We start from the raw sequence: 25,177 nt of genomic DNA on the forward strand, positions 1-25,177 counted from the left end.
GGAGTTCGGCAATTCACAGCACAACGAGCCCAGTAGGCTTGTTTGGGGACCAGCAGAGCAGAGTGGAACTGAAAACTCCACGCACCCACTTTTTGGGGAAGATGAGTTTAGCTAGTTTTAAAGAGGAAACAGGAAAAGGTCTGGAAATAGGCCGAATACTTCTCAACAACTCCTTCATCTGATTCCCCTGGCATCCACTCAGCAGCTTTTGGTTTCCATCCCTGATTCTGTACAGTGTTGTACAGAGGTTAAGATCACAGGCTTTGGGGTAAAAATCCCTGGGTTTGATCCTAATTCTGTCACTTTCCAGTTGTGTGACCTTGGACAAGTTATTTAACCTCCGTGCCTCAGTTTCTACCACTGTAAAATGGAAATAAAAGTGTGCCTACCTTGCAGCGTTTCTGTGAGGACTGAGTTAATACAAGTCACGCATTAGTGTCTGGTGCATAGTTAGAACTAAGTAAAGGTGGGCTGGCACCTGTATCATTACTGCTGTGACTTCATGACCCGACAATTTTTCTCACCTGAACGGTTTCATCTTTGCCTACAGACTGCCCCCTTTCCAGTGAATCCATGCTGAGAGCTACTTTCCTAAAACACAATTTATTTTCTCCCCACCCAGTTTAAATCATTCAATGATTTCAGCAGGGAACTGATCAACAGTGATCTTATAAAACAATGGAATCTGAAACGATCATTACAAAGGGTTACTAGACTTTTAATTTCTTTACTTGGAAAGATCTCTGTGACATACTGTAAGTGAAGGAGAGCAGGTTACAAAGCAGCAAGTCTCCTAAGAGTCCGTTTATATGAAATAATCGAACGCATTTGGATATGTGTCTAGGAAGGCACTGGGCAACTGAAGGGATGGGGCTTCTGCTGGGTGGCAGAATCTGGAGGGATATGGACTTTTCCATTTATGATTTTATGTACCACTTTAATTGTCTACATATTTATACTGTCTTAGGAATCAGAAAGAAAACAATAAATCTATTTTTATTTTATAAAATAAAGCCAACAACTTCAAGGCATAGAGAAAAGAGATTTGAAGGAAATAGAAATAAAATGTTAGCAGGGTTTGAATTTGTTTGGTGTGGTCCTGGACAATTTCCCCCCTCTTTTCTTCACTGCACACATTTTCTTTAATGTGTATGAATTGTTTTTATAATTGGAAAAAGAAACCTATTTAGCCATGGATGAATGGAATATGATCAAACCTCAATTAATGTTTATATAATAATCACAACTCAATGCTACCCCATCCAGGAGGGTAATAAACTCTGCCATTTTGAGAAACTCAATCTGCATTCAAGATACGTTGCTATTCCTCCAATTTCTTTCAAAAAAGCCCTTACTACATGAAATAGGGCAAAAATCGTATTTTTGGTTAAGAAACAGGCCCATAAAGACCTGGTCATAACAAACCATTGCTTAATGCTGAGAAGTTATAATCGGCTGGGACTTTTCCAAACGTATGTCTGCATGTGTGTATTTATGCATGTGTTTATGGTGTGTGTATATACATATGCACGTATGTATACATATATGCATGTATTTATATAAGTATGTATTTACGTGTGTGTATATATGTATGTACACATGTATGTGTATAACTATGTCTCTGTGTATATGCACATACATGTATGTGTACATGTATGTATGTTTGTATATATGTATGTATTTACGTGTGGGTGTGTATATATGCATGCATGTGTGTGTGTGTGTGTGTGTGTGTGTGTGTGTGTGTATGACTGTCTTCACACATTAGAGGTGGGGTAATTAAAGATTTAAAGCAGGTCCCTCAGTCCCTGAAACATGTTATTTATGCCCTTTTTATCAAATAACGTTATGTTTAAAATACATCTACATAGCTTCAAATATTTTAACATCATTTTCACATTAAACACGATGGATCTGGGTCACAGCCTTGCAGTCGGAACCTGTAAGCGATTAGATATTATTATAGCGGCAGAAATGGAGCCTGTCACTGATAATCTTTCATCTCTAACCAATTCTCCCTTTCTGCTGAATATTGATGACATATTTAAGGCAAACTGGAATCACAGTGATGTATGTAACATTTGTCCACCGACAGGAGACTCAAAATTAATTTTAATTATAATTGATTGCTTCAAATAACAGCCTTGCTCTTCCTGTGGTTACATCTTGCCAAGGGCTGGTCTGCACTGGTTTCAAGGTACAAGAGGCAGAGGGGCCAAGGTAACCGACAGGAAGTGCTGGGCGTCCTGCACCTCTCCCCACTGCTCCAGCCTGGGGTCCCTGCCGCTGTCCACGGAGGTGGGGATGGAGGGTGGGCTCAGGCCCAGCCAGGCAGCTTCTGAGCAAGAAGCAAGAAGGAGCTTTCAGTTGAGCGCTGGCTGGCTCTGTGCTAAGCTTCACTCCTGCTGCTGGTTTTGTGTCACCAACTTCTTAGTCCTGCCTTGTTTCTGACTTTTTTACCTGGACCCTTTGTCAGAGACGCCTACTCTTTATTTTCAGATTCCTGGCAGATCCCCTGACTCTTATTTTATTTTGCCTGATTTTTCTAGAATTTACCCTTCTCTTTCCTGCACATATTGTGGGATATGTTTCTGTCTTGCTCTCGTCTGCCGGAGTTTTGATGCAGGAAGCTCCCTCTCCCAGGGCATCTTGCCCCTACACTCACGCCATCCCCCTCTCTCCCGCCTTCGCCTGCCTTTATATCTAACCTGGATCACGACAGTAGTACATCCCTCAGAAGTGACACGGGTGCTCAGTTAGCAGAAAGAAGCACCTTGCTTTAAGACAAAGTCCTGGGGACCGGCAGCCCTCAGCCCGGGCCACGGAGACGGGGTAGTTGGTGAGAAGACTTGGGTGGGACAGACCGGGTCACAGCTCACACTGTCTTCTTAGTCGCCTCACTAAGCACGGACACCCTGAGTCCAGACGGACACCAGACCTCAGAAGGGCCTCCCTTCATGTAAGAGTCGTGGGTCCTCACGGTCAAGGCCGTACCCCCTCGCCCCTCCCCTACTCATTCCAAGCAGCTCTTGGCAGTTTCACGGCTGCTCCTCACCTTGTTACATCACCGTCTTCATTGTACTAGATGCCCGGCAGGATGCCCTGCGTGGCCCTCCCCTCCATGACATGTGCTCCTTTGCACATGCTAAGCGGTTTTGTCTCAGTATTTCTCTCTTTTTTTTTTTTCTGCAGTACATGGGCCTCTCACTGTTGTGGCCTCTCCCGTTGCGGAGCACAGGCTCCAGACGCGCAGGCTCAGTGGCCATGGCTCACGGCCCAGCCGCTCCGCGGCATGCGGGATCCTCCCGGACTGGGGCACGAACCCGCGTCCCCTGCATCGGCAGGCGGACTCTCAGCCACTGTGCCACCAGGGAAGCCCCAGTATTTCTCATTTTTAAAGCCCCTCCAGGCTGGGTGCTAGGCCCTTGACGCCTTCCATGCTCCCTCTACAGAGAACCTCACGACCACCACTGATGTGCCCCGAGATTCACAAATTTACATCTCTTTTGGGTTCCAGAGCTGTCCACATAAGTGCCTACTTGACATCCCATCTGAATGTTTCAAAGGCGTCTCAGTATATCCCCGGATTCAACTCACAAGCTTTCCCTGCTACCGCCGACCTCACTGCCACCCCTGAGCTCCAAGTCTGGTTCCCTTCCAGTGTTACCCATCTCGTAAACAGCCCGTCCTTCCGTCTGTCTGTCTGTCCGCCGTCCATCCTCCATCCACCCAAGTCAGAAACACAGGAGTCACCTCTGACCCTGTGTCTTCCTTGAATCCATCTGTTACTTTTTAGTACACATTACCATCACTTGTCACCTGGGCCAAGAGAGAATCTTTTAGCTAGGGTCCCCTTCTGATTCACTCTTTACTGCAGTTAGACTAATCTTTCCAAATGTAAATTAGATTAACCCTCCCTCCCAACTCTTTAATGAGGTGTCCTTTGTTCTTAATAATAAAGACTAAGACACTGAATCTGCCCCAGAAGGCCCTGCAGGCCTGGCTCCCACCCCCTTCTCTCTCGGGCCCCCCTCCCCCTTCCACCTCTCCCAGCTCTGGCCACCCCGCCTTCCTTCCCCTCCTCAAACTATGGATTCCCGCATGTCTGCACACCCCTGCTCTAGCCCCTGGGTCAGCTGTCTTCATTCCACATCCTCCGGAATCAGTCAGCTCCCACGTACAGGCTCTTGCAGGACTGCGCTCCTCTCCTTATGGCCCTTGACTTTCACTTCATTTTTATTTCATTTATTTGTATAATCAAGTCTCTCTTCCTCTCAAAGGAGATGTCAACTTCCCGAGTGTAGAGGCTGAGTCTGTGTTGGCTCACTGCCGTCCCCCAGGGTCTTCACAATTCCGGTCTCTCCCCTGGACGGCACCCCCTCTGCTCCAGCTACACGAGGTCCTTACTGTCCCCGACGCCACGCTGACCCGGGCTGGCTGTCCCTGCCTCAGGGCCTCCGCCTGGACCGGGCTCCCTTCCTCAGCTGCGTCAGGCCCTGGTTTGCATCTGTCTACCTATCTATCTAACATCTACCTATTCAGTGGAAGTATAGTTGATTTACAATATTATATTAGTTTCAGGTGTATAAAATAGTGATAGTGATTCAATATTTTTACAGATTATACTCCATTTAAGGTTATTATAAAATACTGGCTCTATTCCCTGTGCTGTACATGACATCCTTGTAGTTTATTTATCTTATACATAGTAGTTTGTACCTCTCAATTCCCTCTCCCTTTCCCTCTCCCCACTAGTAACCACTAGTTGTTCTCTGTATCTGTGAGTCTGTTTCTGTTTTGTTATATTCATTTGTTTGTTTTATTTTTTAGATTCCACATATAAGTGGTAACATACAGCATTTTCCTTTCTCTGTCTGACTTATTTCACTTAGTGGAATACCCTCTAGGTCTATCCATGTGGTTGCAAATGGCAGAGTTTCATTCTTTTTGTCTGACTTGCAACTTATTCTCTCAACTGTAATTGTTAATTACAATTAAGAACTGCTGAGACTATCAGGGGGGCTATGCGTGCGTGCGTGCGTGCGTGCGTGTGTGTGTGTGTGTGTGTGTGTGTGTGTGTGTGTGTGTGTCTGTGTGTGTCTGTTAATAGTGGACGGGGTATTTGTTTATATTTGCAAAGGGCTAGCTCAGCAAATTTATGGTGTAACTGAGGGAAAAGTTCACCTTACTTAAGAACAACAGCCAATAAACAGTTTTTAAGCACCATTAAAACCATTTTATATGCAAACACTGTTGCAAAACTACGAATGTGATCATTAAAGCACTTCTTATGTTCTCTGAAAAGCACTAACAAGAATCTCTAGGACATGTTCATTGTTCATTGAATCCCCCAGTTCCTCATCGTAGTTAGTGGTGCTATTCCCAAAGCCTAGACTCCCTGAAGTGGGCTTTCCAGTCAGGGAAACTGATTTTTCCACAATTGCTGAATTTCTTAGTGGGGAAGGGAGATGTAATACTTTTCTCCAGGCCTTTAAAGAAACAACCAGTATGAGTGTATACATTAGGGTGATTTAGATAAGTATTTTTATTCCTGAAATCCTTCTACAACTTTAACGATATCAAAGATTCATTTTCGCTGCCATAACTAAAGACGTACAGTCTCAAATGAAGCAGCTCCAGATGGTGATTCTCAGAGGGGTGCTGAGCACTGCAGTGGCTTCATCAGACCCTACTGGGGAGCTCATGCTGGATGGGGGCCCCCCTAGAGAAACAGCACTCAGGCTGTGAGTTCTAACACCAGACTTGGCATGGGCTGGCATCAGGGTAGTTCTGGTATTGAAGCCAGCCGGCAGTAGTGGTATTTCTGCAAAAGCCACACGTGGTATCAAACTCCTGCTATGTAGCTGCTGGTGGCATCTAAGGATTTGCACACCCTATTTTAAGAGCATTAATAATTGTTTGGTAGGTGGCCTAAGTGGCTGATGTCTCAGAATATGTCAGCATAGACCGTTACAGACAATTATATAAACAACCACAGACAGTTCTAGAGGGATTTTAGAAAGCAATAGAAAACTGGAGGAAAAGGTAACCATTTGCAACGACATGGATGAACTTTTAGGACCTTATGCTGAGTGAAATAAACCAGACACAGAAAGAAAAACACTGCATGATCTCATTTGTACATGGAATCTAAAAAAAGTCAAACTCATAGAAGCAGAGAGTGGAAGGGTGGTTACGAGGAGCGTGCGAGGGGAAGGGGTAAAATGGGGGGGTGTTGGTCAAAGGGTATGAAGTGGCAGTTACATAGGATGACTAAGTCTCGAGATTGAATGTACACTATGATGACGATGGTTAACTATACTGTATTGAATCCAGAAACTTGCTAGGAGAGTAGATTTCAGGTGTTCTCACCACACATAAAAAATGACAACTACGTGAGGGGAAGGTACTTTCATTAGCTTGGCTATCGTAATCATTTCGCTATTTATCTATATCAAGCATCATGTTGTACACCTTAAATATAGACAATTTTTACTTTAAAAATATATAAAAAAAGACAACGTGTGTGCGGGGAAAGCCTTCACAATGCCACGGCAGCTGAGGGGTACGATCAGGAGACTGGACAGAGCTGCCTGGGCACAGGACATCTTTCTGACATTGTCCCTACAAAAGCACAAAAACAACGCAAGCTGATGGAAGAAACACTGAAAGAGCCCAACAGGTGAGGTGGAGGCAGGTGAGAGCTGGAAAATCCACCCCCTCTGGGATTTATCAGGAATAAAGGCAAACTCTCCAGAAATAGAGCCCATGGTCACAGCCCGTGATGAGCGGGTCGCTGTGCAGAATCCTGCTGACAATTAGGGAGCAACGTAGCGTCTGCAATTATCCACAAGTTCATCATTTCCAACCTGAGACTTCCAAATGCTGCTTTTGTTTTTCCATTTTAAATGACCTACTGAGTCCACTAAGCTGAGGAAGGGTAAGGAGTAACAGAGAAGAAAGATGTGATTTTTCAAAGGTAACAACCATCAGTGATGTTTTTGTGTGGCGTTTAAGTTCATTTCCACAACAGCTGGCTTTTTAGGAAACTGGGACATTGAGAAGGTTCATGAGTTTCCCATGGTCACTTGGCTAATACATGGTGAAACAGACTGTGAACTGTGTCTTCTAGTTCCCAATCCTAAATTCCTCTTTTGCCCCCAAAGGCTTTTCCCTTAGTCATTTACATTGTCCTATTAGTTCACGTGCATCCTAGTCTGGTCCAGCCCACAGACAGTGTACATTCATGGGGGTGGGAGGTAGATTTAAACCTTCTCCACCTCTGACAACATTCTGCTGGACACACAGACCACAGCCAGTGCCTGCCTAGGGCGACGAAATAATCTGTCCTAAGTGCAGGGTCTTGAGAGTTGAAGATGATCTTGGTGGTGACGCCCATTCTGAGCTAGTGATGGTTAGTGATGATAGGCTAACAATTAATACGTAAATTAGACCCTGACCCCAATATCTTTCTTAGGCAACAGATCTGAAGCCATCGAAGAAGAATTTCTGCAGGAGGCCCACAACAGCGGCAGCTCCAGAATTTCAGAACGGGGGCCACAGGGGGTCAGCCTGGGGGCTGGAGGACTTGGCTTGAAGCTGCCTTCAACAGGGAGTATACTCTTTGTACTTAGTTTGTATATTTATTTGGAGGTGGCCTGGGGAGATGAAGAATGGGGATGAGGGGGGTGAAGGTCTTCTCAAGCTGCCTCTTGTCACAGACACTGGCCTGTGCAGGCAATGATGCTAATGGTCGGTGGGGACTGACTATCCAGCATCCACTGGGTGGTGGTTATAAGAGCTGCCCCTGGGTTGGAATCTTGTCCCCATCTTATTAACTGTGTAACCCTTTCACCTTCTTGATGCCCCAGTTTTCCTCTCCTGTAAAATAGATAAACAATGTCACAGGATCATTACAGGGAGTGAGGGAGTTAACAGGTGTAAAGGGCTTAACAGGTGTAACAGGGGTGTCTAGCATATAGCAAGTGCTCAGCAAATGCTAGCTTTTATCACTTTTTTCTTTAAGCATTCAAAACTATTTCTCAAGCATCTACCAAGTGCAGCCGTCAAACTACACATTGGGAAGGAGCAGAGTCAAGGTCACACTGAACAGAGGCAGGCCGGGTCTCTGAGCACAGCCCAAACCAGAGCCCTGGACGCTGCTCTCCAGATGCTCGGTGTGAGGCCCACACCTCGGCTATGGCGGCCGCAGGACAAGGGCTCACTGACATCTCTTCCACCTGGCGTGGGTGGCATGGCTGCGAAGTGCCCATTTTACCTCGGTGGGCCTCCTTGGAATTAGTGGCAGAGCTGAAGGAACCCTGGGAAGGCTCCTTCCTATAAGCCACTTTGAGAAATCTGGGTTCTTCTGAGGGTGTGAAACTTCAGCAGGCTCGCAGAGAACACGAAGGAACTTGGGAGGATCTATATTGGCCAACGGACTCTTCCCATGACCCCTCTCTGGCTGGAAATAATGCTTTCCTTCTCTGAGCCCCTGCAGCACACAGCACTGTACACACAGCTCCAACGCAGGACTGCGCCCTGGTGCAGAGAGACCAGACTCACAGTCTCTCATCTGCCTGTGCTGCTCTGTCCTCGGGGCAGGGACATCGTCCCCATCACCCTGGGGTCCTCGGGGGGGCCAAGTGTTGACTGAATTCACTGAAGGGCAATGAAGCCTTAGATCTCAGGGGAACATCTTCTCTCTAAAAATGAAGCTCTAAGTAAATGAATGCACACGACTCCCGAAGCTAGCACTTGCCATCTGCAGAACCAGTGGTTTGGCTTTGTGAGTGGCCAAAGGGAAAACAGGCCACAGGCCCAGTTGGGATGGTTCATATTATATGTAAACCCCGACACACTTCTTTTTAAAAATGAAACACACTGTAGGTCTGCACCATCCAATATGGGAGCCCCTCGTCTCATGGACGATCTAAATTAAAAATAATTAAAATTGAATACAATAGAAAATTCAGTTCCTCGGTCACACCAGCCACATTTCAAGTGCTGGTATGGTGAGGGCTACTGCACCGGACAGCACAGACACACAACATTTCTACAATCACAGAAAATTCTACTGGGTGGCGCTGCTATAGAAGCTCAACTGTCCTACCAAGAAAATGTTAACTCAGGCAGATAAAATCTAACCGCACTTCCACAATCAAGAAAGATAATATACAGCTCCGCTGGAGTATCCAAACCTTTCAAGTTTGTTCTCTTACAAGTAATAAGGGAGGATGAGCTAGGTGCTCTATATTTCACATTATTGTTGTTTTTTAAATTTACATATCTTTAGAGATGGTTTTAATTTCGTGAGTACCTCGTCAGTACCTCGGTGCAGTCACGTGTGGCTTTGAGCAGTTTAATGCAGGGGATGGATGGCTTCAGCCCTGGAAGAAGGAAGCTCATCAATCTACCAGGCATCCCGGCATCGTTACGGAACGTTAATGAGGTTGGGCTTGATTTAAAAGCCGTCCGAGGCATTATGGATTGGGACCATTCCTCTTCATAGGAACTGAGAATTTCTGAGATATCATCCTAGCTCTTCTGCTAATGAGCGTTGTGATACAGGGACTACCATTTAACTTCTGAGTTTCAGTTTCCTGTCCTCAAAATGGGGCTATTACTGACCTCCCTACCCCAAGTGTCCTGAGGATTAATGAGCTCACGTCTGCTGAGAAGCTCCTGGCAGCGGGGCGTGCTTCGAATCATTATGTCTATTCCTTCTCATGGAGCAGATGGGAAGCGTTAGATCTGTTATGTTTACTCCCTCCAAAATGCATTTTCTGTCTCAGCATTTGAACATTACCCAGGTTACCCGAACCTTCAATCTAAAAGTAAAAGGAGCCCCACAGCAAGACACACGGACATAGCGGGGGTATTTAGGTAGTTTTTCCTTTCCCTAATACGAGCATCACACCAGCTTTTCCAGCGGGATGAAGGTAGTAATTGCACTGCAAATTCTTGCCGCATGAGGCTGGCGGTCGATCTCAGCAGATGTGAGAAGAAAGTTACATCACAGCACGATGATGCTGTCAACACTTACATGCAATAATATTCCCATATCTGTTCTTCATTCTGTTTTCATCTTTCTTAGCAGAGTCCCATGGTGCAGACTGCCCTTCAAAGAAGCTCTGGAAGAAAGAGACAAGTGACGTGACGAGTTACAATTCCGTGCGGTAAACAAACACAGGGATCTTAACGACTGGGGGGTGTTCTTAAAAAGTGTACAAGGGTCAAGGAAGGAAAAGAATATTCACAGGAATGAAATAATGGATTATTAAACTACTTTATATCTTAAATATCTCATTTAGTTTGGGGGCTGAAGAGTAAGCCCACAATTTATCTGTACCATCCGCTGAAAATGGTTGGGTGTTCATCCCCATCCCACCTGAATATTTATTACAGAAAATTTAACATTTCTCTCAATTTCTTAATTACATTACATCCTTTCAATATTCTCCTACGAGATATAAAGATATCATTTTTCTTCCCAACTGCAAACTGAAGGAAGGTTATTTTTGGTTAAATCTGTGAAAGTAGGTAAGCTAAGACTTCACGACTTCCAGCCTAAAATCCTCTAAGAACTTCTGCCAGAGTTTTCATTTTTAATGGAGCTTAGATGTCCATTTATTTAAGGATTTGGCATTATTATGCCTAGGGTCTTTAATCTTCATGTTATTAGTCAGATATACATTTTTCTGTTCAAGTTATAATGAAAATGTCCTCTGCTATCAGTTGACAAGTGAAAAAAAAAGCTGGGATTTTAATTTCCACTTTAGTTCACGTTCTGTTTCACCTTCACGTAGTCAACGCTACAAGGAGGTACTGGGAAGAAGGATGGTAGCAAGAAGCATTTAGTAACACTGTTTTGTTGTCTTTTCTGTACCTACTCTTATATTTCCTGGCACCAACTGGGAGAGGAGGGAAGAGCAGGCGGAAGACACAAAGGCAGATCACGTGTGTGGAAACATCGTTCTAAAATGCTCTGGGGTCAGAGAATGTGGTACCAGGAACTCACATCCTCAAACATGCCCCAGCATGGCTTTCCAAGGTCCCTCTTTAGAACGGAAGCTCCTTTATACTCCTCTACTCTCCATCCCCTGCTAAAGCGCTTGGCCATCTTGGCCATTGCTGGCAATGGCCACTAGTGAGCAATCAGTCTGCGGTCCAATGGGACCACTTCTTTATTCCTTTTCACGGGTCCACTTGTGTCTTATCAGCTGAGCTGCTCCTTAGTGCGGTCGGAGTGGGGACACACCTGCTCACAGACCCCACGGGGAGCCCTGCCGCCTGCAGGTGGCTCAGACCCGACCACACAGTGCACAGTGCTGGGCATACCCTACCGTCTCTGCCCCAGGCTGTGGATGTCCCCAGGCAGGGGCTGCGTGGTCCTCATTTTTGTCGGTGTGGAGCCCACGCTTCGTGATAGGAGTCCGATAATTAGTCATTGAATGAATGAGTGACTGCAGTATCTGGGGGCCGTCTGCTGGGCTTTGATGCCCAAATAAAGCTTGACTTCTGCAGTGTGGGGGTCTGCGGAGTTGGAGTACTTGGAGACCTGCACAGGTACTGTCTGCAGGGTTCATGATGTCCGTCTGTAAAAGTGCACGTGCTTCATATATACAATGGAATATTACTCAGCCATAAAAAGAAACGAGATTGAGTTATTTGTAGTGAGGTGGATGGACCTAGAGTCTGTCAAACAGAGTGAAGTAAGTCAGAAAGAGAAAAACAAAAACTGTATGCTAACACATATATATGGAATCTAAAAACAAACAAACAAACAAACAAAACCATTCTGAAGAACCTGTGGGCAGGACAGGAATAAAGACGCAGATGTAAAGAATGGACTTGAGGACACAGGGAGGGGGAAGGGTAAGCTGGGACGAAGTGAGAGAGTGGCATGGACATATATACACTACCAAATGTAAAACCGATAGCTAGTGGGAAGCAGCCACATGGCACAGGGAGATCAGCTCTGTGCTTTGTGATCGCCTAGAGGGGTGGGATAGGGAGGGTGGGAGGGAGATGTAAGAGGGAGGAGATATGGGGACATATGTATATGTTTAACTGATTCACTTTGTTATAAAGCAGAAACTAACACACCACTGTAAAGCAATTATACTCCAATAAAGATGTTAAAAAAGAATGTGCATGTGCTTTCTGTGAACTGCCGTGTGTTAAAGCTGCTGTTACCTTACAGCTCGGCCCTCAACAGAGACTGGCTGGAAAAGAGCCCTGTCCTGACTGTCCCCCTTGCACTATTAATTCCACACAACAGAACATCAGGACACACCATTTCATCACATCCAAGAGGGAAATGATAACACTGCAAGCGTAAGAGTTAGAGTTTTAAATTGCCATTTTATTTTATTATTTATTTTTTAAAATTGAAGTATAGCTGACTTATAATGTGTTAATTTCTGCTGTACAGCAAAGTGACTCAGTTATACATATATATGCATTCTTTTTTCTATTCTTTTCCATTATGGTTTATCTCAGGACCTTGTTGTTTATCCAGTCTATATATAATAGTTTGCATCTACTAACCCCAAACGCCCAGTCCACTTAGTGTGATAATCCCTAGCTGTGTCCCTGTTGATGCAAATGGCATTATTTCGTTCTTTTTATGGCTGAGTAGTATTCCCTTGTATATATATATTATACAACATCTTCTTCATCCATTCATCTGTCGATGGACATTTAGGTTGTTTCCATGTCTTGGCTATTGTGAATAGTGCTGCTATGAACATACGGGTGCATGTATCTTTTTGAATTGTAGTTTTGTCCGGATATATGCCCAGGAGTGGGATTGCTGGATCATATGGTAATTCTACTTTTAGTTTTCTGAGGAACCTCCATACTGTTTTCCATAGTGGCTGCACCAACTTACATTCCCACCAACAGTATTCAATTGCCCATTTTAAAGTAAGGTACCTTAGTCACGGTCATTGTTGACACTTCATTATCATAATAGTTTTTACATTGTATTTATCATTTTGAAATAAAACCATGGAGGCAGACCAGGATCAGATGCACTACACGCTTAGAGCTGTATTAACAGATTCACAATATACATTGCTAACTGAAGGGTAAGATACTGTGCAATGCAGGACAAAAACAAATACAAACATTTTCAGGATTATTAATAAATTAAGCTAATAAAAATACAGTGAAAATCGTTAGTTAATTCCATCTAGAACAAGACCGTTATAGGATAGGTAAAGGATTTATTTAGACATGTAACGTCTATTCTGCCACAAAATATGCATTTAAAATAGCTTCAGGGATTTAAAAGTCATCCTCTTTTTCTGAAGTGTCTTTGTTACTCTATGAATGACAATTATTTTACCGTTGAGTAATAACTATTATTTGACTTCCCTTATAACAATTTAATTCTATTAATACTTTGAGTTTGTCGTGATGTAATGACAATTTCATTCCCCTCTGCCTTCTCCACCCATGTGAAAGTTTCCAGACTTTGCTATTTTCATGGGAAGATGAAAAAGGGACCTGACTCTGAAGAAGACCTGGGTGTCTTCCAGTAGACCCACGGCCACTAGTTGACTCCCCACAGGATGAGAGACAGACAGACAGATGGAGGGGGGTCAGCAACGGATTAGGGAGGAGGCACTTGCTCCACTAGTACAGGAGATCCTGCTGGGTCACCGGAGACAAAGCCACCCTGAGCCACACCAGCTCCTTCCCATTCCTGACAAACAGACGCTTTCCGTGGGGGAAGGCGCCCACATCACAGCTGGGTTTCTTTAGCATTTATGGTGATCACAGGAATTCCAATAGCCCTCGCTTTTAAAAACAGTTGTTTTTAAAAAAATTTATTAACTTTTGTTTTATACTGGAGTCTAGTTGATTACCAATGTTGTGCTAGTTTCAGGTGTACAGCAAAGTGATTCAGTTATACACATATATATATATCTATTCTTTTTCAGATTCTTTTCCCATTTAGGTCATTACAGAGTGTAGAGCAGAGTTCCCTGTGCTATAGAGTAGGTCCCTGTTGGTGATCTATTTTAAGTGTAGCAGTGTGTACATGTCAATCCCTAACTCCCAATCTATCCCTCTCCCGCATGCCCTTCCCCCCGGTAACCATAAGTTCGTTCTCTAAGTCTGCGAGTCTAAAAAACGTTATTTTCATTTGACTGTTCTCATTAACTGGCGACCAGAAAGCAGACAAAATCAACAACGAGATGATAACCAATCTCCCTGCACTTGACCTCTGCATGTTTTTGTGAGAGTGGGGCCCATGCTCTCCATCTCTGAGCACTGACCACGGGCATCAGTACGTGAGCAGAATGAAGAGTCCATCGTCTTGACTACTATTCATGAGAGCAGCAGCCATGGCGGACCACCTGCCTGCTTTACTGCTGCAGACAAAGACCCCAACCAGATCATCGCAGACCAGCGTGAGTCAGACCTCAATGCTTTCTGACCCTTAGTCCACTGCTCTTCCTGGACCACCCCTCCCGACAGGGGCTTTGGAGGGGATGCAGTTAAATCTACACATGACCAATGACTGTTTTCCAACCTAGATCGTATCTCCTTGTCTCCAAATGAAGGTTTGCAACAGACAATATAAAATATGTCAAGTAAACTTTGCTTAACTGTCGACTGCTTTCACAAAATAGGAAATTTTCTTATCTCCTAGGATAATGTGATCGTTGCAGGGAAGCAACAGCAGGAGAGCAACAGTAGAAGTGGGAGTTCTTGCCATGAGCCTCCCCAACTTTCCATCCAGGAATTATGTGAATCAGTTTAAGTGGCAGAATGTATTTTTCTTAAACAAAATCAAAATCAAAACAAAACAAAACAAAAAGCTGCTTCAAGGAAAAGATCAGATGACTGGTACCATCCACAGTTTCCTGACTCTCTACAGATCTGGTGATCCGTCTCGCATTTTCTGGCACAGTTTTGCTTCCAATTATACAGCCAGTCTCCCCATGAATACATGCCCATGAATACATTTGCATTATGAAGACCATGTGTTCTTATCCTTGGCTTGTAAAGTAAGTCATACACCTAATGGGGAGCCCAGAGAGAGGAAGAAAGGGCTTTCTGGATTGATCACCTGGCTTTGTTTTCTTTTGTTATGGAGATTGTCATTTAAAAACATTTCTAAGATGGACCCAGTTTTAAATGTCATGGCTTTCCATTAGCATACATTTTCAAAATAGCTGAGAACATATTTACCTTAGACTTTAGATTCCCTCTTATGCCTGCAGTAGGACAAAAGTCAACTGCTTAAATTTCTACTTAGAAAATAAAACTTTATCTATTGCTCTAGAGCCACTGGGCAACTCAGAGAAGCTGTGACATGACATATGCGTCTTTTGCATAGTGAGCCCCTGGCTGCTTTCCTAGCTTGGAAATTCTTTTTATTTATTGGCTGCGTTGGATCATCGTTACTGCATGCAGGCTTCCTCTAATTGCGGCGAGCAGGGGCTACTCTTTGTTGTGGTGCGTGGGCTTCTCACTGTGGTGGCTTCTCTTGTTGCGGAACACAGGCTCTAGATGCACGGGCTTCAGTAGTTGTGGCTCGCAGGCTCTAAAGCGCAGGCTCAGTAGTTGTGACACATGGGCTTAGTTGCTCCGTTGCATGTGGGATCTTTCTGGACCAGGGTTCGAACCTGTGTCCCCTGCATCGGCAGGCGGACTCTCAACCACTGCGCCACCAGGGAAGCCCCTGGCTTGGGAATTCTGAGCAAGAATAGCAATCAGGGCAGAAATGCAGGTCATCAGGGCTATAGAATACCACTTCCTGTGTGGCCCACAGCAAGGCCTGGCACCGACGTGAGACTCCAGAGGCAGAAGTGGCTCTTCCTCCAGGCCTCATCTTCCCGAGGGACTGAGCCTTCTCTGATGACCCTGTGACCTACCACCTTTCCTTTTTTGCAGACCATGAGCTGAACAGGTAGTCACTAATAAACCCACCAGTGAAATGCGCCCGAGGAAAATTAAGTAATTTTGCTACACAATCATTCTACCACGTCCTATGTCACAGCGCTTCTGGCTTTTAAATATCTTTTAATAAATGAAACAAATCAACAAACGTTTCAGACAATTTTCTGCTGTGCATTTTTCTTGGGGTAAGAACAAAAGGTTCTTTGGCTATCTTTTTTTATCTGCAAGAAGGTCAAAAGCTGGATGTGTTCCAATAAAACTGCATAAATTCAATTACTGTATGCTTTCAGAAGACTCGTACTCTGAACCAGTATTCCTGGGAAGTAAGTAATCACCACATCATTTATGTGGCTCTAGAGAAGAGCTGTTCCTCTCACATTTACTGCAAGGAAAGCCAACCAGGTTTTGAATCCTGCTGTTGCTGAGAAAGTGAGAGCTCGGGTCCTTGAAGGAATTCCTTCAGAGGATTCCTGAGCACGTGAATTCTGGCCGCTCGGGGGATACCTGGCTTACCTACTCCTAACATCTCCCCCACCCTTAAGTTCACGTTTTAGTACAACCTCCAATTCCTCCTTAATCTCTCCAGTTTTTGCTTGACAAAAGTTATGAGCAGGTAATGGTTAAAATCCAATTCAACCACAGCACAGGCGTTTCTTTGCAGCTGATGATGCCCCATCCTCGGAGCAACTGCGTAAGGACCAGCTTGGGAGACACGACAACGGCCCATGCTCCAAGGATGCTTTTCACAGGAGGGATTTTTAAATACAGTACGCACATTTAGGCAATATTTAGCGTTCAGGGCAGATTTGTAATATGCAGATACAATTTAACACACCAACTATGGACTTTTTATTATGAAAAAACCACTTTATGTTATTTTGGGGATTGAAGTTAATGGTCTCACTGCACCGTCTGTTAGAATTTTCATAAACAGACTTAGGCTTTGACTCTGCTTAAAATGTAATTAAAGTGTTTCCTCTGACTACCTTAGCTCATATATACTGAGAAAAGGCAGCAAACCGGGAACCGCTCTGCAAGAGCAATAAGTCTCCGAAACAATAAAAATGAAAGCAGGCTAAGGTCCAGCGAATACCAATGGCTCCATGTAAAGATGCTGCACGCTCCCTGGGCACAGAGAAGAAGTATGTGGAACATCTCACACGCGGCCATTTTTTTCTGAACAGGAAACATGTTTTTGTGATTCAGTAACCTCCTTCCTACCCCTCACACCACCATCATTTCCCACAGGATGTAATTATACGTCGCGGTTGCCCACCTCAAGAGAATGTTACTCCAAAATGCTGCAGTCAGTTAAAAATGTCACAGCTCCCAGATATTAAAAAAGGAGAAAAAAACCCCAAACCCTATTCAACAGAAAAGCTGCCGGAAAGGACGGGATGCAGGTCAAGGCTGTATCTAACGCACAGTGTGTTCTCAGGCAGTGCAGGGTCGAGTGGTTTTTAGAAGCTTCTGAAATCGAAGTTTTCCTCCCTTTCTCATATGAATAAAACTGTGCACGTAAAATGACTAAAATCATCACGCAAAAAGAAGGAAGGTGCCCTCACTGGGGCGTGCAAAGTCTCTGAACTTCTTTGTTTTCTACCCATACACCTCTTTGGGTTCTTCCAACGCTGCATTTTATTTGGTCTATATAAACTATTTATTGCTATTGCACTAAAGCCACCTATGCTTGCCTGACAGGCCGCAGGGTGGAGTGTCGATGGGAAGGTGGCCCTGGCAGCTCGGGGCCAGAGGCAGCGGTGGCCACCAGTCACTGCCATCATCAATGTCCCAGACAGAGGCAGCCAGAGGGAGTGTGTGAGCCTTCAAGGGCAAGAGAGGTGAGGGCTAGGTGAAACAAGAACCTTGACCCAGGAACTGTTACTTCTAAACAAACTGAAATCGAAATGCCAACACACTGATATCTTTAAGGAACTTGCTAATTAATCTCAGGACTTCAAATGGCCATGTTTTAGTACAATGTAATTCAGTTCCAAATGTAATTTCTATTTTGCAGGATTCAGCTGGTGATGCTCTAGGCAACAGTTGCCATATTGCCTTCCTTTACCTAACATCTCTTTCGTATGTGATAATGGACTTGAGGTTTAGAGCCTAAATGTGATGTTTTAGTGCTCAGAAACATTTGTACCCTGACATTTGACTGAGCTTAAAAATGTTTTTTATTCTGTTGGATATTACTCTGAATGAGTGACTTTTCACAGCAATGTCTTATATGAATAACATATGCTTATGGCATCTTTGAAGTTCTACCAGGCAAGTCTTTATTTCTACTGTATAGAGAAGGGAATTTAGGATCAGAAGGCATGAAGTGGATTGCCTGCAACCACGCAGCAGGGAAGCAGAACGGCTGGGGCCTGGACCCAGTGCTGCCCGGCTCTGAACCCTGTGCTCCTTGTGCTTGACCACCTAGCTGGCCGAGGACGCGTGCCTTTGTGCTGACTGCATCACACTGCACACTCAGCTTTCTGAAGTCGCCCTGGCCGTGGGTCAGAAGTCGCCAGGCATTTCTGGTTTCCACTTTTTGTGGAATAATCCTGTTGGACGACACACAGCTCTCTTACCATCTGCACAGTGATTTTCCCGGGATGTGAAGCCGTGTGCACCCTGGAGGGACCCTCAATAGACCTGCTTTTCAGGAAATTTGCCCAATTTCAAAGCTCCTTTTCTTTCCACCTTCAGAATCATTGCAGTACTAAGCTCCCGCTAATGATGTGACATACCCCTCAAGTGAATTGAAGCAGGAAAAAAAATCTGAAAACCACTGATCAAGTGAGCAGAGAGAAAAATAAATACTCTTCAGCTCAGTGGTGGAGAAAAAGAGGTGAAACAGTAACTTCGAAGCCTGGGTTGTTGCTGAACATTCCACAGGCAAGGCCAACATCTCACGGAATCACAAAGACTGAGGCAAAGTAAGGTGGCTTTGTCAAAATGGCTTACAGACCTAATGTAAGACTGGAAACCATAAAGTTTCTGGAAGAAAACACAGGCAGAACTTTCTTTGACATAAATCATAGCAATATTTGTTTAGATCTGTCTCTTAAAGCAAAGCAAATAAAAGCAAAAACAAACAAATGGGACCTAGTTAAACTTGTAAGTTTATGCACAGCAAAGGAAACCATCAACAAAATGAAAAGAAAACCTACAGAATGGGAGAAAATATTTGCAAATGATATGACCAATAAAGGGTTAATATCCAAAATACATAAACAGCTCATACAACTCAACATCAAAAAAGCAAACCACCCGATTAAAAAAGAAGCAGAAAACCTGAATAGATATTTTTCCAAAGAAGACATAGAGATGGCCAACAGGCACATGAAAAGAGGCTCTACATTGCTAGTCATCAGATAAATGCAAATTAAAACTAAAATGAGATATCACCTCACACCTGTCAGAATGGCTATCATCAAAAAGAACACAAATAACATATGTTGGAGAGGGTGTGGAGAAAAGGGAACCCTTGTACACTGTTGGTGGGAATGTAAGTTGGTGCAGCCATTGTGGAGAACAGTATGGAGGTTCCTCAAAAAACTAAAAATAGAGCTACCATATGACCCAGTGATTCCACCCCTGGGTATATATCCCCCCAAAATGAAAACACTAATTTGACACAATACATGTACCTCAATGTTCATAGCAGCATTATTTACAGTAGGAAAGACATGGAAGCAACCTAAGTGTCCATCAACAGATGAATGGATAAAGAAGATGTGGTACATATATACAATGGAACACTATTCAGACACAAAAAAGAATGAAATTTTGCCATTTGCAAAAACATGGATGAACTTGGAGGGTATTATGCTAAGTGAAATAAGTCAATCAGAGAAAGACAAATATTGTATGATATCACTTAAATGTAGAAAAACCAAACCAGTGAATGCAACAAAAAGAAACAGACTCACTGATATAGAAAACAAACTAGTGGTTACCAGTGGGGAGAGGGAAGGTGGGGAGCAAGATAGGGTAGGGGATTAAGAGGTACAAACTAGGGCTTCTCCGGTAGCTCAGTGGTTAAAAATCCGCCTACTAATGCAGGGGACATGGGTCCAAGCCTTGGTCCAGGAAGATCCCACATGCGACGCAGCAACTAAGCCCATGCGCCACAACTACTGAGCCTGCACTCTAGAGCCCGCTAGCCACAACTACTGAAGCCTGCACACCTCAACGAAGAGTAGCCCCCGCTCACCACAACTAGAGAAAGCCATGCACAGCAACGAAGACCCAAAAAAGCAGCCAAAAAAAAAAAAAAAAGAGGTACCAACTACTAGATATAAAATAAATAAGCTACAAGAATATATTGTTTAACACAGGGAATATAGCCAATATTTTATAATAACTATAAATGGAATATATAACCTTTAAAAATTGTGAACCACTACATTATACATCTGAAAATTACATAATATTGTACATCAATAATAAATAAATAAATAAAACATCTATACAAGAAAGGGGGCTATTTTGATATATTTGGTGTGAGTTTCAGTCGAGCATTAATTTTAAGAGGCAGAGGGTAGCTGTTTGGGGATAGTCAACTCTTTCCTGGCATTCATTCCTCTTCCCTTTGTTCCCTGGAAGGAAGCTTAGTGACACCCGCTGTGCTCAGCAGGGCCCAGTGACGCCTCCCATCTGGTCTACCTTCTCAGGCCTGGAAGCCCCTGTCCCACAGACGTGAGTGAAACCAAGCAGGACCCTATGGTCCTTCCCCCCCATGTCCTCCACCTGCCTTTTGTCTGTAGAAAAACTTTAGCCAAAGAATAACTTTAATCAGAGAAGTGAGAAAATGGAGAAACAAAGGAAAACAGTCCAACAAGACTAAACAATAATAGTTTAGTCATTAAGCAAAGTCAAGAACCTTCAGTTCCTCCTCAAGGGCTATAGATAATGTTCTGAGCCATCTCCTGTGAGCTGTCTTATAGATACTGAAACCTCCACCAGGTGGAAGAAGTTAACTACATTATGACCAGACTGTAGCCATGACATAAGCTGCCACAATTCCGAGGACTGGCCTCAAGGAAGTGGGAACAAACCAACCCTGGAACTGAATATTAACGGTACTTAAAACAATCAAGATAACTCTGGTCAAACCACCGATGACCAGTAACAAGACGACGGTCAAGGCTGACTGTGCTGTTTCTGCATGTAGCCCCCTCCCTCCGTCTCTGAAACCTCTTGCCCACTGATTGTCAGTTGGGGGGGAGTCAGCCTTTGGACAGGAGTCCCCCACCCTCACCCTGTCCAAGTTGCCGGCATCCGAAATAAAGCAAACTTTCCTTTCCAGCAACCTTGCCTCTTTACTGGTTTTTGAGCGGCGAGCAGCTGGACCCCACTTTCAGTTTCACGAGGATGTTCTCACCCACTGATGCTGAGGAGGCAGCAGAGAGTTTCGGGGAGTCTCTTGTCCCCTGGCACTTGTCCCCTGAAGGGGGCCTGAGACGGATATTCCTCAGTTTGAAAGTCAAAGGCTGCATGTACAGACTCATCCTTCTAGATGGTCCCGATAGGGTCTCTGCTGCTTCTTGAGCAGGGAGGATGGGGTAGCAGAGGGGCTGCACTGCAAGGGATTTACAGCACTGTTTATATGTTTACATTCACTACATAAATCTTGGTCCAAGTTTACTTTTTTGATTTGGGCATGCCTATCTCTGATCAGTCACAGGACATCATGAGATCAAGCAATTTTGCAAAGGTCCTGGAACTTGGTCCTGGCCCTGTCCTCACTGCATTACCCTGGCGCTCCCAAGGAGGCCCAGTCATCAGATGGGGTGTCAAAATCGTGATGCCAATGAGCGGCTTGTCACAGGTGGCCACCAAAAAGGGGACTGCTCTGCTTTCAAGGCAGGTGAACGCGACTGATGTAATTGCTGTGCTGCCTCTCTAAATCAGTCTGGGTTTGAGTCCTTCCTCAGAGAGCGCCACCATCTTTCGGAGAGATAAGGATTTTCATTTCCCCTCAGATGCAGATACTGCCAGGGTCTGAGATGTTAATACAACTCGAGAACTGTAATTTCCTCTACCTCTGTACCTGCCTTGGAAGAGTGATTTGTCGGTGAGCCTGTGCTAACAGTGCCCAGATCTTCAGAGATGAGCAACGGTCCCCTTTGGCAAAAGGAATCCTTGAAGCATCTAGAGAACAAATGGATGCTTTTGCAGAAAGCAAGCTCCTCCTTTCCTTCTGGGACTAGCCAGAGAAGCTGACTTCCACTCACTTCTGGTCTGCATGACTGCAGTAGCTTCCTACCTGGTCACTTCACCTCCCCGTGGTTTATACACTTCTCCTAGGGTAAGCTTTTAAAAAAGCACGTGGGCACCTGCCATGTCCCTATTTGAAAACATAGCAAGTCTCCCTACTGACAACAGGGCGGTCTCAAGGACCTAGAGACTTGACATGTGCAATGCACCAGGTAAACAGGAAGTGCTCAGTCAGTGCTAGCAATTACTGCTGTTCTAACATTAGAGCTTCAGACTTCGATGACAGTAAATCCTTACTGACTTTGCTGCCAATTTTTGTTAGCGTCACCCTGACAATGTCCCTTCCATTGTTTTCCTCTATGTTTTCCCTCCACGGATTCTATACAGCATTTAGAAATGGGGCGATTATTGTTTTGTTCTTTCCTTTCTGTTAAAAAACAAACATCTTTTCCATGGTATTTCTTGGAGAGCTGTGAGTTTTAAAATGTCCTCACCTCACAAATCACAGCACAGACGCTCCATCAAATGTGGCTGAAAATCTAAGGACACTTTTTTAGACATGACAGGCTTGGAAAGAACAAGTATAGCAGAAAAAGGAATTTTAATGAGAGGTTTGTGACTCTCTCTTTGACATCTATTCATTTATAAAACCTATCGGCACCGTTCCCAGGCTCTTCCTGCAGGACCCGAGACACGAGATTCACGGTAAAAATTTAGAAGGGAGGAGTATTTTAGAAATTAGGAAATTAAGGTTAGAAATACCTTTGCTAACAGTTTCGTGAAGAATAATTACATCTCAATGTATTCTGTCAGAAAGTTTAACTTTTCTTAGAAGCAAACATTCTTATTGAAAATTATAACGTATTTTGAAATTGGAGTCATAGCTGCTTTCCTTTATTGACTGATGTTTGGACAAATGATATTTCTTATTGAAAGTTGGGTATGGAGGTTCCCTAAAAAACTAAAAATAGAGCTACCATATGACCCGGAAATCCCACTCCTGGGCATATATCTGGAGAAAACATAATTTGAAAGGATGCAGGCACCGCAATGTTCATTGCTGTACTATTTACAATAGCCAGGACATGGAAGCAGCCTAAATGTCCATCGACAGAGGAATGGATAAAGGCGATGCGGTACATATGTACAATGGAATATTACTCAGCCATAAAAAGCAATGAAACAGTGCCATTTGCAGAGACGTGGATGGACCCAGAGATTGTCTTACAGAGTGAAGTAAGTCAGAAAAAGAAAAACAAATATCATACAACATTGCTTATATGTGGAATCTAGAAAAATAGTACAGATGAACTTATTTGCAAAGCAGAAATAGAGTCACAGACGTAGAAAACAAACTTATGGTTACCAAGGGGGGCAGGGGTGGTGGTGGGATGAAATGGGAGATTGGGATTGACATATACACACTAGTATGTATAAAACAGATAACCAATGAGAACCTACTGTACAGCACAGGGAACTCTACTCAGTGCTTTGTGGTGACCTAAATGGGAAGGAAATCTAAAAAAGAGGGGATATATGTATATGTATAGCTGATTCACTTTGCTGTACAGCAGAAACTAACACAACACTGTAAAGCAACTATATTCCAATAAAAATTAATAAAAAAAATCTGGGGACACCATCACCCTAGGTGTCCAGAGACTTCTGTGACACAAGTCTTGGCTCTGAGCCTTAGAATCTGGGTGTGAGGAGGAGACTGAAAACAAAGTTGAAACAGTGAGGCTGCACCAGGCAGGGCGGGAATCTTGGTGGAAGTTTCCATATGCTATCACCCCTCCCGAGAGAGGGAACCCCGAAAGGACTAACTCATCTCTCAAAGCAGATCAAACATTAGTGGCTAAAATCATCTTACCACAGACCTTGGGTGGAATGCTTTATTCATCTGCATGTGCTCCCTACAAACTCTCATCATCTTCTGAAGATGCTTTTGGTTTGGGAAGTTGCAGGTGGGTGGAGGAGAAGATGAAACAAAAATCCCGAAGGCACGTGAGGTTAACAGAGTAGCTCCACGAGCTCGTCCCAAGTCTCAGTCCCTGGGTCCCGCCTTCGCTATTTCCCCTGTCTTCTCACCTCTTCCCTCTAATTTACTTATTTAAAGTATTATATATTTAAATGTTCATTTGGAAATGAGATTTCATATCACTTCAGTAAGTGGAAGGCCAAAACACACACCACGGGTAAAGATAACAGAAAAAGTAAAGGCCACAAGCTCACAACAACGATATCAATCCTGCCTGGCAGCGCTGCTTAGCCACATTCTGAGCCCGAGGCCTCTTCTTCCTCGGGAGAGAAAGATGCTCTAGCCCCAAACACAGGCTCACGGATGAATCAGTCGAAGGACCAAAAGAACCAACTGGACAGGCAGTCACTTCCTCACCCTGCATATCAGCACTGTTTATTCCTCATGAGTGGACCTCCTAAAAGCCACCTGCAAGTGCACCTGCTGCTTGCATTTCACACTTGGGGGAACTCTGAATTCACCTTCAGTCTTGGCTCCCAACACAGGGTGCAGAAGAGGAAAGAGCATGGGATCTAGGACCAGAGGACTGGGCTTGGAATCCCAGCTCTGACTGATTCCTAAGCGTGTGGCCACAGGCCAGTTACTGAATGTGGTTTTTAATTTATCCAATTGGAATACTCTAATAATTTAAATTACTTAACAGCATTGCTTTCAGTATTCAAACCAATGAATGTCAGTTAAGAGAGCATGTAAGGAGCTTATACACATTAAGTGCCCTACAGCTGTCATGTAATCAGTACGATGTATGCCATGCACAGGGCATTTGAGCATGAAGGCCAGTCTCCTCCCCTACCAGGAGCCCCAAGGGGCGGAGCTGAGCCTCTGAGCACCCTTGGTGCCCAGCATCCACCCGGCACACAGGCGGAGCTCTGTAAGTATTAGTGAACGAACAGGTGACAATTATAAATCAGAAGATTCCTACATTACAAGTGTACATTAATTTGATGTTTTTGAGGCTTGGTTCTTTAAAAAGTTTTTAAAAAATGATACGCTTTTATT

At 44.1% G+C, this 25,177-nt stretch overlaps 1 protein-coding gene across 2 annotated transcripts in view; it reads right to left on the minus strand.

Annotated features, from left to right (window-relative positions):
• The window catches only part of PTPRM (protein tyrosine phosphatase receptor type M), a 745,004-nt gene that overhangs the window by 92,519 nt on the left and 627,308 nt on the right, over nucleotides 1–25,177 (minus strand). For both annotated transcript variants that reach the window (XM_060028688.2, XM_060028687.2), the window contains exon 18: nucleotides 10,046–10,133. In XM_060028688.2, the coding sequence (XP_059884671.1) occupies nucleotides 10,046–10,133 (88 nt within the window). The remainder of the gene's footprint in view (nucleotides 1–10,045; nucleotides 10,134–25,177) is intronic.

This window comes from Delphinus delphis, chromosome 13, assembly GCF_949987515.2.
Source record: "Delphinus delphis chromosome 13, mDelDel1.2, whole genome shotgun sequence".
Taxonomy (NCBI): domain Eukaryota; kingdom Metazoa; phylum Chordata; class Mammalia; order Artiodactyla; family Delphinidae; genus Delphinus; species Delphinus delphis.